Source organism: Harpegnathos saltator, unplaced genomic scaffold, assembly GCF_003227715.2.
Source record: "Harpegnathos saltator strain DR-91 unplaced genomic scaffold, Hsal_v8.6 scaffold12, whole genome shotgun sequence".
In the NCBI taxonomy this organism is placed as follows: domain Eukaryota; kingdom Metazoa; phylum Arthropoda; class Insecta; order Hymenoptera; family Formicidae; genus Harpegnathos; species Harpegnathos saltator.
Genome location: NW_020229895.1, coordinates 784292 through 797864, shown reverse-complemented (window position 1 = coordinate 797864; position 13573 = coordinate 784292). Strand labels below are relative to the sequence as shown.

General features: G+C 47.1%; 2 protein-coding genes across 3 annotated transcripts in view; one reads left to right on the top strand and one right to left on the bottom strand.

The window, feature by feature from the left end:
• The window catches only part of LOC105182333 (phytanoyl-CoA dioxygenase, peroxisomal), a 50559-nt gene extending 45075 nt beyond the window's left edge, over positions 1 to 5484 (bottom strand). Inside the window, exon 1 of the mRNA XM_011139679.3 lies at positions 4981 to 5484. The gene's annotated coding sequence lies outside the window, so the exon portion shown is untranslated. The remainder of the gene's footprint in view (positions 1 to 4980) is intronic.
• On the top strand, positions 3172 to 12513 carry LOC105182330 (glutathione hydrolase 1 proenzyme). 2 transcript variants are annotated; one of them, XM_025305301.1, is made up of 10 exons: positions 3172 to 3517; positions 3608 to 3798; positions 5843 to 6091; positions 6234 to 6457; positions 8099 to 8291; positions 8392 to 8592; positions 8779 to 9028; positions 9257 to 9411; positions 9499 to 9739; positions 9848 to 12513. In XM_025305301.1, the coding sequence occupies exons 1-10, from the start codon at positions 3491 to 3493 to the stop codon at positions 10109 to 10111; spliced, it is 1995 nt and encodes a 664-aa protein (XP_025161086.1). In that variant the 5' UTR covers positions 3172 to 3490; the 3' UTR covers positions 10112 to 12513. The 2 variants fall into 2 exon arrangements, with proteins under 2 accessions (XP_025161086.1, XP_011137979.2); XM_011139677.3 differs by having other exon boundaries at positions 3173 to 3517; positions 9218 to 9411.
• Positions 12514 to 13573: the final 1060 nt, after the last annotated feature.

The following is a 13573-nucleotide window of genomic DNA, read 5'->3' as shown; positions in this document are numbered from 1 at the left end:
ACAACAATGATGTCGTCACCGAGACGCGTTCCCTATGCCTTTCTTCTTCTTTCGTCGGTGTATTATGGTGCGTGGCGCATTCTCGAAGCCGGCGGTATACATCATCTCGCGTAGCGGTAGTAGCAGTCTTCGACGGACTCTCTCGCCGTGCATTTCCCATGAGTAAATCGCGTCTACCGATTTCGCTGGGCAACCTCAAGAGTTTTGCGGCCGCATTTTCTCGCTGGTCACGCCGAAATTGCGCGGGACAGCGCGCCGATTCGATTCCGGAATCGCTTGTGTGCGCGCGCGGACCGACCGACCGAGCGTGGAATGTTCGGCTGTGCTCGGCGGTGTGGAAGTGTGGAACAACCGGTCGTCGCGGTGAGCTGGGGTCTTCAAGTTTCGAGCAGTCTCGAGGATGGCGGAGAAGAGCTGCTTAACGTGCGCGTTCGAGGAGCAGGAGGAACGAAGGTACGAGAAAGAACACGTGCGATTAACGTGCGGCCCGGCATTCACGATGCGATTCTGATATTTCTCGCTCTCTCTCTCTCTCTCTCTCTCTCTCTCTCGCGCGCGCGCGCGATGAGAGGCTGTTGAACCGTGTCATTAACAGCGTGCGCGAGAGCGAGAGCGAGAAGTTGCTTAACACTGGCCGACGGAACGCGTACATCTGCCTTACGAACATCCTGACCACGTGTCAACAACAACTGTCTTGCTACATGTGAACGACGAGACTCTTGCTTCGTGCAAAGATTGAAGTAAATATATCGGGAGATACCTCGCAAAATACACCGACTTATCGCGGGTTATTATAAAGTATCCGTGCAAAATACTTCTTGATGATCTGATACTTCCTCATGTTTAATCTCGTAAGAGATATTTTTCTGAGCGTGCGGCTTTTTACATTCAACTGAGCAACCCAAAAGCAGACCCTTTTATTCGAGCGCGTCTCTGCTCGGTTACCAGCCGTAGGCTGAAGCAGCGACGCGTTTCGTCGGTTGACGTCTGTCGGTTAAGCGTTAATTATAAATACGGAGCATGCCGTCCGTGCACAATTGAAAACGTACTTTCGTACTTTTGTTAAAATCTTTTGTGTGTAGAAAGTTTTGCGTTTAATTCCTTTACACAGTCGTGTGTTAATTTCACATATCGTTGTTGTGTTACTTAGATTTTCTTGTCTTAAGTTAAGATTGACTATTTTCAAGTGTTAAAATAACATTTCCAAGTGTTAAAATAACACAATTTATATGTAAATGCATGAATTCTTGCTACGATATATTGTATATGTTAAAGTCAACACCTAAAATGTGTTATTTTGCTCATCACAATCAGTTCATCGTGTGTTGAATTAAAATTTTTTTTATTTTTAACGCGTAAAAAATCACTCAATAAGTACGTAGGATGACATACAGATGGCGCTACTATTGACAAATCCATATGATTTTTAGGAAGTGCCAGCCTTCAAATGACACGTGTCAAAACTTCATGACAATCGGACGCTTGGTTCACAAGTTACAGTGGTTCTAGTGACGCTGCTGTTTTAATTTTGAAAACAATGGAAAAATCTGAGTTTCCTGTGTTGATAAAGCATTGCTTTTTAATGGGAAAAAATACCGTTCAAGCGAAGCAATGGCTTGACAAGTGTTATTCGGACTCTGCTCCATCGAGACAAATGGTAGAGAAGTGGTGGGCTGATTTTAAAGGCGGCCGTACAAATATCGGTGACGCTGAACGCTCTGGTCGCCCAAATTCGGCAATTATTCCAGAAAATAAAGGATTCCATAAAGGAAGTCCACAAAATAGTTTTGGCCGATCGTAAATTGAAGTTACGTGAGATAGCTGACACCTTAAAGATATCAGAAGGCAGTGTATTCACCATTTTGCACCAACATTTGTCCATGAGGAAGCTCTGTTCGAAGTGGGTGCCGCGTTTGCTCACAGTCAATCAAAAACAGCAACGCGTCGACGATTCAGCGGACTGTTTAGAGCTGCTTCGGCGCAATAAAAAGGATTTTCTGATGCGGTATGTGACAATGGATGAAACATGGATCCATCGCTACACTCCAGACTCAAATCGGCAGTCAGCTGAGTGGACAGCAACCGGTGAAACCCGCCTAAAGCGACCAAAAACGCAAATGTCAGCTGGTAAGGTTTTGGCCTCCGTATCTTGGGATGCGCAGGGTATTTTATTCATTGATTACCTTGAGAAAGGAAGAACCATCAATACCGAATATTATATGGCGTTATTGGTGCGTTTGGAGGAAGAAATTGCGAAGAAACGACCCCCAAATGAAGAGGAAAAAAGTGCTCTTTCACCAGGATAATGCATCGTGTCACAAGTCGCTCGCAACAATGGCAAAATTGCACGAATTGCACTTTCAGTTGCTTCCCCATCCACCGTATTCTCCGGATCTGGCTCCCAGCGACTACTACCTGTTTGCAGGCCTGAAAAGAACGCTCCAGGGAAAGAGATTTGACTCCGATGAAGAAGTGATTGTCGAAACTGAAGCCTATTTCGAGGCCAAAGATAAATCGTTCTACAAAAAAGGCATCGAAATGTTAGAGAAGCGTTGGAATCAATGTATCGCTCTTGAAGGAGACTATGTAGATGAATAAAGTCAAATTTTGCCTAAAAGTTGACGTTTTATTAGTCATCCTACGAACTTGTTGAGTGATGTGTTAGATTATGCCTATCTAACATATTCATTCCATCAAATCGTAGATCATTGCTTTTCCCAAATGTTGAGGTAACATTCGTTGTATGTCAATGTTTAACACAAACTGTGACATTCCTGACAGCGTGTTCAGATGTTGAATTTTTGTGTCAATTGCCGTGATATTATGCGTGTTATTTTTTAACATGTTTGCTGTATGTTAAATTAACACTAATAAATGAGAGTGGATGGATTTGAGAACACACACACGAAATATATGTTAAATTTAACACATCGTTCCTTACAGCGCATGTTCCTCGAGAGAGAAAATTCTCGATCCACGGGAGGATATTCCCTCTCCTCGAGTTGTGATCTCTCCTCGAGAGGGACACGGGTGACGTTTTCGCGTTTGCGCGTGGATTTCGTGGCTACGGTCCTGTGTCGTCGAGCGTCGAGTTGGATTCATCGCGCAGGCCCGTATCGATTTACTCGCTCAGCTGATGCGATTGCGCTGCGTGTGCAATACTGCTCCGTTTGAAACGCGTCAGAGAACACTCCGGTATTTTAACAAAGCGCGTCTTCCTGTAACGCTTGAGCACCACTGGCCAGTGCGGATTTCTTTTGCGTTCTACTATCTCGCGACACATTCAGCCGCTTTATCCACAGCCGTGGGCTCGTAAGTGCTAGTGGTTTCTTCAACGCGTGCCAAGGTTCGAGAGGCCCTACATGGGGCTTTGATGGTTGAAACGGTGTGTCATATTCCTCGAAGAGGACTTAGCGCGGCCGCCAAAATGGCATGGGATTTCTCGACACGTGCCTGTCGAAGAGGCCCGCACGAGGACGCGCGTTCGTAGATGATGAGAAACAGGCATGTTTCCCAAGTGAGTGGTCGAGAATCAATCGAGCTAGGAGCTCGCAATGGATGATCATGCCTCCTGTTGTTGTGTGTAATGAGTGGAGTCTTTCCGCAGAGAAAAAACATGACCTCCTCGTCCTCGTCCAGCACGAGTTCCGTATGCACCAGCGTGGACGATACACGCCGGTGCAACGGTCACGAGAGGAGCAAATTCCTCGATTCGGAGGACGTCGGTACCCTTTGGCTGCTCGACGATCATTTCTCTCGTGGGTCGAAGCAGATTTCTCGAGGATTTCAGATAAGCAAGTGAGTGACAATCAAGGTCATTCTACAATGAGGTTGTAGTAGTAGTATGTAGTAAGCAAATTGACCAATCACAGTCGATTATTCTTCGATCGTAAAGAGAACGGTCGATCGTGATTAGTCAATTTACCTACTGCATATCATATCACATTACATATCATATTACAACCTCATTGTAGAATGACCTTTATGCGCAACTCGCTCGAAGTATTGACGCGGTATTTGAACATGCACAAGTCACTCTGCACCTTTATTATTGTTATTATTATTACACTCATTATCGGTGGCGTTCGCTGGCTACGTTTAATATGATACAGTTATATTAACACGTCCGAAGAAAGAGAAGGAGCGAAAAATACGAGTGTATTAGATAAGGCTAAAATGAACAACAGACTGTCAATTTCCTATAATTCAGTTGAACTGCTTTCCATACGATCGAAAAAACGAGGAGTGAAAGAAATAAAAATTGAATGCAAATTGTCAGACAAACGTGAATAATCGTAATTCATTTTTTATGCATGTCGTAAATAATGACAATCGTCTAGTTTATTTTATATAATGCTGAAAACATGCAATCGCATTTATGCACACACACACACACACACGTTCATACAGATACGATCTTTTTTCCTAGTGTAACTCAGAAATTATTTAGAATTTAGATCATGCGTTATTATATATGGTATAATAAAAAGAGGCATCAGGTCATCTGAAAGATATGGCAGACACTTAAATTATTCGATTATTCAAAGTTTTGATTTTATGTGATTGTGATAACGGAGACATTTGTTCAGAATTATGAAAATTACAAGAGAAATAAATTTCAAGACGAAACAAATTGGCCGGGGGTCACTTTTTCATAAGAAACGTACGGAGTCTTTTGAGTACTTAACTGGACGGAGAAAAGCTTTCTAACACGTTAGATTAACAAAGCAGTGGCTTTGTTAATCTAACGTGTTAATGTTTGCAAGGCAAAACAATGTCGTCCAAGTAGGTCGCGAAAGATGCACGATAAAACGAGATACTACTTCGTTAAAAAAAATCTAAAAATAATTAGTCTGTATATTTCTTACCTCGTATCTATCTATATCCTGCTTGTAAAATGTAAAAGTAGAGCAGAAGAAGAAAGTAGAAAAGAATACAGGAAAAAACCTGGGAAGCACAAGAAACTAAAATCTGATTTACCTATTTGGTCAATGTTGCAATCGCGTGACGTCTGTGCGATTGTACCGATGAATCGTCTCGGATCTATCAGTCGTCGAGCGCACAAATTTCGAGATAAATTCGATCGACGACTCTTTAGTCGTCGCGATTCGTCCCGGATCTCTTCGTATAAACTCACACTACGCACTCGAATTACCAACTAACGAGTCGACCAAGCAGCTGTAGACCCAAGAGATCTAAGTGGGCAAATGAAGTGGTGCGGCCTCTTCTTGATGCCGATATAATACAGCGATCCCAGCGACATTCGTTGACTGACTGCCGGCAAACGATCGACCAAGAATTTTACTCGAATTTATTATGAATCGTGATATTGTTATCAGTTTTCAGTGAATTGTGTCTGTTATCTTTACTGACGAGATAATAAAACATGCTAATCATGTACAAAGAACTAGTTCCTACTTTGTGACATATGTAGTAACATATGTAAACATATTGCGTTATGCAAATCCTCAAGAGAGAGAGAGAGAGAGAGAGAGAGAGAGACAGCGATAAATAAAATTTACGATTATAATTTGCTCGCATTATTTTTCCTACAACGCTTGTTGCCGTCTACCTCGCGTTATCACGTTTTTTTTATCTCGTTATTAATTCGCTGGGAGGCATGCTTATCGTTAAAAATATACACGAAACAATACGCGTGTAAGATACATACAACGGTGAGCAATAACTTTCAGTTTATCAATCTGACGATATAGTATCATAACTTTTTCGTGCTTCTAGTGGGTAATCAATCATCGTTTAATTGCTCATGTGCAACTAAGAAATTAAAAATTTTTATTTCATCGATCCTATGCTCGACTAAACGGAGAATTTTATGTCGCAGGTCACGATGTCGCGTGCGAGAATTGGTGCTCATAATCGCCGCGACCGCGGCATTACTGTTCGGGGCGATTATCGGCTTTAGTATCGGCAGCATTCAGTGCATCTGCGGCCGCAGCCCGGATTCACAGAGCGATGAGCTGCTGGTGCCACCTGACCCGGAGAATCCGCAACCGCCGTCGTGGAGCGAGTTGCGAACTTTCAGGCAGAGTGCAGTTTGTGCGGATGGGGCACCGTGCGCTGTTATTGGCAAGTACGTGCGAAGCCCGCAAGACCCGCGTACTCTTTGAATGCGATTCAAACGAACGTTTGATCTCTCTTCTTTCTACGACGCGCTGAAGGTACATTATATATAGGTTAACATATATATATATATCTTTTCCCTCTTTCTTCAGGTCGATCTTGGAGCGGAACGGATCGGCGGTGGACGCCGCGCTGGCCGCGTTAATATGCAACGGACTCGTCAACATGCAGAGTCTCGGCTTAGGCGGTGGATTCATGATGACGATCTACGAGAGATCCACACGCCGAGCCCTCGTGCTAAACGCGAGGGATCGCGCGCCTTTGTCGGCGAATTCTACAATGTACGACGGCAAGCCGGCGAATGCGTCCTCCTTCGGTGAGCAGTTCGCGATAACTGCTTCTAAAATAATGCACGGACGAAACGCACTTGGTTCGTTTCTTCGTCACGCGTTAAGGGGACTGAAGGGGGTCATCAGATTGCTCAGAAAAATCTTGTGCTTGTTTTTGACAATACTTTGCGGTGAACTGAATAAATGTGCAAGAATGAAAATTTTAGGTACAAATTTTATACAACATGTGAAGAGAGTAGAAAAATTTTATTTATTATTTTATTTATTATTTTATTTATTAACAAATACTCATATAAATATACGATATACGCAGCTGAAATACACTCTCCTTTTTTTTTTCAAGTTGTCGTTTTTGCAGTGATATCTCGGCTCTCGGTGGTCCGATCAGAGCGAATTTTAGCTAGAAATCTTAGGCTTATCATTGTCCGGTGAACTACTAGAAAAAAAAATCGAGCAAAATTAACAAAAGCTATTATTAGGAAAAAGTTCAAATTTTTCTGTTCTTTTACGATAAAAAAATTAATATCTCGAAATGAAATATTTTGACGTAATTGTTCATGGTTCATCTGAGAGCCAGATGAACAAATATTATTGCTTTGAAATTTCAAATCGATACGAAGCTCAGTTTCGGAGAAATCACTGCAAAAGGTTGAACAATAAAATTTCGAGAGAAACGCGTTTGAAATTTACCTGGACATATATTTATATAAATATTTGTTAATAAACCAAACTTTTCTACTCTTCGTATGTTACACAATTATATCAAAAATTTTCATTCTTGCACACTTATTCAGTTCGTCACAAAATATTATCAAAAGACAAGCACGATTTTTCAGTAAATCTGACCCTCCCCAGTCCCCTTAAGGTCGATTCACACTATACGGCACGGATCGTCGCGTACCGGCAGTGACACGTACCGACGCGACAAAACTTTAAAACACGCGTTTTCATGAAACTATTCACACTACCCCGACACCGATCTGCACGTTCCATCAACGGGACGTACCGGCACCCGCCCGACATTCTCGCAAGCAATATTTTGACGGTACGCGCGTCGGCGCTGCTACGTCAGTCTGAATCAGTAAGAAAGCGATAGAAAACAGACGCAGCGGAGGATGGAGCAGGAAAAATTAAGCGAAAATGTTAATATCCTGATCGGTGAAATTGCCTCGGGACGGGACACGGGATGTATTTTGTTTCTGTAGTACAGGTTCAATTAATTTGAGCAAATCATAAAATTTACATCGCGGCTAATTCTAAAATACTGATAAAACTTGTCGTCATATTTTACCAAGTCTTTCAACAATGTTCTCCTTCAAGTTTTTTTTTTTTCTTTCTTAACGCTCGGATGCACCCATTTTCGATTTCTCTTTCGTATTTTTTCTCAGTTCGGCTTCCTCGTCGTCTAAAAGTAAGATTGTAAGAGCCAATTTATCGTCGCTGGATGATCATCCATCCATTGTGACCGCAACGTCACGTTGACGGACAGTTAGCGGAACAGTCTGAACAGATGCATTAATTTGTCGGTGCCATGCCGGTACGCGACGGTCCGTGCCGTACAGTGCGAATCGACCTTTACCTTTACCTTTAACCGTGTGCACATTTCGAATTATCCTCTCTCGCTTGGATGAGGACATTGATGAGAGAGCGTGTCACTTGATCGACAGGCGCGCTCGCAGTCGCCGTTCCCGGCGAATTGGCCGGCTACTGGGAGGCTCATCAGCGATTCGGTAAATTGCCATGGCCGGACTTGTTCAAGCCGAGCATCGAGCTCTGCGAGAAGGGCTACACCTTGACGCTGGTGCAGTACGACGGCTTGGGTTACAATAAGAACAGTATTTATAACGATCCGACTCTGAGGTACGTAGCGTCGGGGTGAGCGAGAAGTAAACACCGTGGACCGTTCGTTCTTCCGTGCGTGGTAACATCGTCGAGCGAAATATCCTTCTCATTCTTTTAGAGAATTGTTTGTCGATCCCACAACTAACGAATTCCGTAAAGCAGGATCCAACATTAAACCCAAGGCACTCTGCGAGACGCTGCGAATTCTCGCCGAGAAGAACGCCACGGAATTCTACAACGGCACGATCGGCCGACTTCTCGTCGGTGACTTGCGCGAGCAAGGAGGCATCATAACGATGAGGGACCTCAACGAGTACAGGTATAATCTATCTTTCAGGGCTTCGCTTGAACACGATCACTCCTTTTCAACTTCGAGCAACCTTACTTTCAGTCGGAGGTCCCCCCCTCCCCCCCCTTCAAGTATCGTCAAATGTTCATCTCGTCCCCAGCGAGACGTGGACTTGCCTCTGCTGCTTAAACTTCTTCAAGCGTATTCTTTCCTCAGGGTCTCGTGGGATCAACCGATACGGACGAATCTCTCGAACGACTTGAGTCTCTTCACCACGGGGCTGCCAGGTAGCGGAGCGGTGCTCTCGTTCATTCTGAACGTCTTCGACAGCTACGACTTCTCGCCGGCCAGCATAGCCGACCTGAACGCGACGATCCTCACGTATCACAGAATGATAGAGACGTTCAAATACGCGTACGCGTTAAGGGCGAATCTGGGTGACGGACGTTTCGTCGACATGACTCAAGTAAACATACTATTTACGGCATATTAATTTTTAATCGTCAACCAAGATAAGAAATGCGATTCACTTGATGCGCGCCGCCCACGTGATAACACACCGTCGGATAAACATTTTATTGTTCATCCTCACTCAAAACGGCTGTATCTCGAAGCTGTATTTTGATACCGCGCCTCTGTTCCTTTCTTCTCGCAGATAACAAAAAATCTCACGTCGGCGAACTTTGCGCGGCAGGTACGTGACAAGATAAGTGACGAGAGAACCTGGCAAGATACGCGACACTACGGCTCATTCGCCAGCGCCGGTTTCGAAGATCACGGCACCGCGCACGTGTCGGTGCTGGCGCAGAATGGCGACGCCGTGTCGGTCACCAGCAGTATTAACTATTAGTAAGCGTACCGCTTGTGCCCGCGAGTACTCTCGTACTCGTCCAATCGTCGAACTCCCGTAGCGCTATAATCTCGATGATCCCGCAGTTTCGGCAGCGGACTGATCAGCAGGAGGACCGGCATACTCCTGAACAACGCTATGGACGACTTCGGCATCCCGTCGAAGCTCAATTACTTCGGCGTGCCGCCCAGCCCCAACAACTACGTCGCCCCCAAGAAGCAGCCGTTGTCCTCGATGGTGCCGTCCGTGCTCGTTGACCGGCACGGCGACGTCAGGATGGTCGTGGGTGCCGCCGGCGGCACGAAAATCACGACGGCGGTGGCCCAAGTTAGTTAGCGCTCCGATGCAAAATCCTGAAACAGATCCGCGGGTTCCGTTAATTGGCATCAGGTTTGCATCGCATTAATCGCATTGGCATAAATTTCTCGTTTCCAGGTGATTGCGAAAATCCTGTGGATGGGACAGACGGTGAAGGAGGCGGTGGACGCGGCGAGGATACACCACCAGCTGTCCCCGACGAGGCTGGACTACGAGTACGGTGTCCCGAAGCAGGTGATTGACGGCTTGAAGCGTCTGGGACACGCGACGAAGCGCTACAGGGCGCGTGGCAGCGTGGCCTGCGTGATCCTGTACGAAAACTCGACGATCTTCGCGAACGCTGATTATCGCAAAGGCGGCGACGTCTACGGGATCGATTGATTCGCCACCGTCGCCGTCGCCGTCGCCGTCGCCGTCGGCGGCGACCGCCGATCTTCCCGGAGTCATCGTTGGATCGCCTCCTTTCTTAACATGACTTCCCACTAACCGCAGCAGACCTCGAACGTCGTGCGATTATTGCGCCGATGTGCGCAATGCGTCATCACGTCGGCAACGAGACATTCGCTTTGGAAAGGTCGTCACGTCGCGCTCGCTCTTGTTTAATAAAATTTTTACAAGTCTCCCGCTCGCACGCTGATTTACACGCGTTATCCTTGCGCCGGTCGCATTCTTCCCGGCGACAATGTGCCCGCGTTTTCTCGCCACCCTGTCGCCACCCTTCGACGGAATACCGTCTGGTTTTGTCTGGTATTTCCTTGTCGCGCGAAACAGCAGCAACGCGTAAATCGATAGACATGTACATCATATAGAGAGAGAGAGAGAGAGAGTGGGGCGGAGAAAGAGGGGATATAAAAGAAGGAGCAAGCCACACAATCGATGAATTTCGCTTCTCGGACGTCGTAAGTTGCAAAGTGCGTGTATTATCAGCACGTAGAGCGCGACTATGCGACACTTTAAGAGCGTGATACACGTATAGGAACGTCTCTACGGCCTTACCATGCTTCGAATAGGTCCGAAGTCGCTCGGTGTCGCGCGATTTACTTCCTATTTTGCAGCACTTTCAATTATGCAATTTCACCCCTGGAGCTGCACGATGCCGCGCGCGGAAGCAGTCACCCCCTGCTACTCCGTGATACTACCGAGTTCACTTCTCCCGTGCTTCTTTCGCGCGCTGATCGCGCGCGGCAAAAACGGACGTTAACAATGCGCGATGACCAGCGATGGGGAAGAATTCAAAGTAGCTCTCTCCCCCCCCGTCTGCTCTTATATACAAACATTCAAACGTGACGACTCACGTCGCCGACGCATCGAAATGGAAAGAATCTTACATAAACGACACTAGCGACTCTACCTCCGCCGTGCATGGTAAGCGGAAACCTGTTCCCGAAGTCAATAGAATCAAGGCTTCGACTATTGACGACACAGCCGAGCGGAGTCGACTCGCAAATATAAAAGTGTCCTATCAGAATCAGATCTGTTAACGGTACTTCACGGCCGGTATCCTTTCGCGTCGTCATCCTTCGAATTCGCTCGACGCCGATCTCCCCCGCCTGTCTGCCTATCGTTGCTCCGCGCGAACGTGCTTTTCATGAGAGCGGAGACCGGAGAGACGTGCGTGCACTCTTGTCTCTCGTCGTTGACTTTGCGAAAACAGCGAGAGCTCTTCGAGTGTCTATAATTAACTGTAACCCCCCTCCCCCTCCGCAGAGCCATCGCCCGCGTGAACACGTATGCCGCACACTTAGTCGAGATAATACGGCCGTATCAATCGCCGACCTTGAAAATTAATCGTCCTCGAGAGACCGATAGAAAGTCACTGTTTTCGTTTAAGCAGCAGTCAACTTGAACGATAAACAGACGGACGAGGCTCGCAGTCGCGGACACTTTGTTTCCGCAGCTGAGCGACGCGACTGCGTGCGCCCCGCGAATTATCGCGGTCGCTGCGAGTTATGCAAGAATATGGATGAGATATTTCAGAACTGTTTATATTATTATTATAAGATATTGTGTATCACCGCTCGTCCATCCAGCGCGATATCATTGCGCGATGAAAAAATCACGCTCAACGCTAAATATTTATTCGCTGATGACGCTGATGCGCGCGCGCGCGTGTGTGTATGTATGTGTGTGTGTGTGTGTGTGTGTGTGTGTGTCGGCGGTCTGCATTTTTCCGCGAGTGACGACGTTGACAAGCGACAGCTTTGTAAAATGCAGGACTTTCTGCATTTAATCTGTCTTCGTTGTTGTCGTCGTGTAACTCGCGACACCTCAAGCCGCGTGAGCGTCCCAATACGTCCCTCTCGTAGCGACTCTCATCGATACCTCGCCGATAATTACCGCGGGGAAAGGAGCGGGAGCGAGGGGTGTCGTCTAATTTCAAAGTTTCATCGATGTGTGCAGGACAGACATGTCTATGTCACGCTCCGATAGTCTCGTTTTGCCGCGATATTCTACGACGTAGAAACGAGCTCGGCTGATATCGCGGCTTTCCCCTCCCTCTCTCTCTCTCTCTCTCTCTCTCTCTCTCTCTCTCTCTCTCTCTCTCCCTCCTTCTCTCTGATATCGTGCGCTTACTCGCGCGCACGATACGACGACCGGTGAATGTAGCGGCAAAATATTCCACGGGAGACGGTTGTGTCTCCTTCGTCGTTGTTTGTTATCGCGCCTCCGCAAGACGGACTATAAATCGCGTCTAATTTACAAACGATCGGCGTATATAATCGGACCCGACAGTCGGCTTCGTCGTTAACATTGAAAAAGTCTTCGTTCGTGTCGGCGAACGTCATGTACGAAGAGCACCTTTGCGTCCGTTTTCGTCGATGTTCGACGGCTTTGCCTCGTCCGAAAATAACTTTCTGACTTTTGAAATAAAAGATCACGTCACTTCGGCTAAAAGTCTCTCGTAGTTTCTCGCCTCGAGATCCGAGAAGACGTCGGCGGCGTGCTCGCCCGACCTGACAACCGGGAACAACCAACACGCGACCACGCTGATCGACGCTGAACCCACACCTTGCGGCAGAAGGCAACGCACCTGCTTCGCGCCGGATGGAATCGCGCTTACGCGTTGGCATTTTCTAGGTCGCGTATCTTCCGCGCGTGTAGACCCGGCCACGTGAGCGGAGGAGCCATTGGATGTGACGGATTGAAAATCTTGTTATCGGCTATCGTGGAGAATAGGGACTCGCGTGCGCGCGGCAGCGCGGAGCTCGCGAAAGACGAGGAGGAAACCCTACGAGGCCTCGCGCGAGCGCCGTCAATCGGCTCGAGTGTGTTTACTCGGACGTAAATAGGAGATCGAAAGTATAACGTGTGAGACAAAAGAGATGACGATGGCAGGGAATGGCAGGCGGAATGGCAGCCGTGACCCGCGATCTTTGGACGCTTGAGGGACTTATCGGCTACAAGCTGACGAGTGCTCGAGCTACGGTATCCAGGTAGACGACACGCGGAGTACGCGATCCTGGAGCTCGGTACTACGATCGCTCTCTGTCGGCTGGAAAGCAGCCAGGTGTTGCTTTATATTGACGGTACTGCTTATAAAATGGAGCAACCATAAGCGACGGCGAAACACAGCTGAGTACACCGATGGCGCGCGGAGTACATCGCTGACGCGTCAACAGGAATGATCGGGTGACAAGGCGGCGCGGCAAGTGTATTGTTACCGCGTCCTGCGACGCAGTTTCGCCCGCTTAATGACGCTTCAACTTTTATTCCACGATCGATCGCTCGCGTTCGGCGAAAACGTTCTCTCGCACGCATACCGACTCGCGCGCATCGGTGCGCTCGAATCGATGCCTGTGTGTGTGTGTGTGTCTTCTTGACCGAAACGAAAAAACATACTCG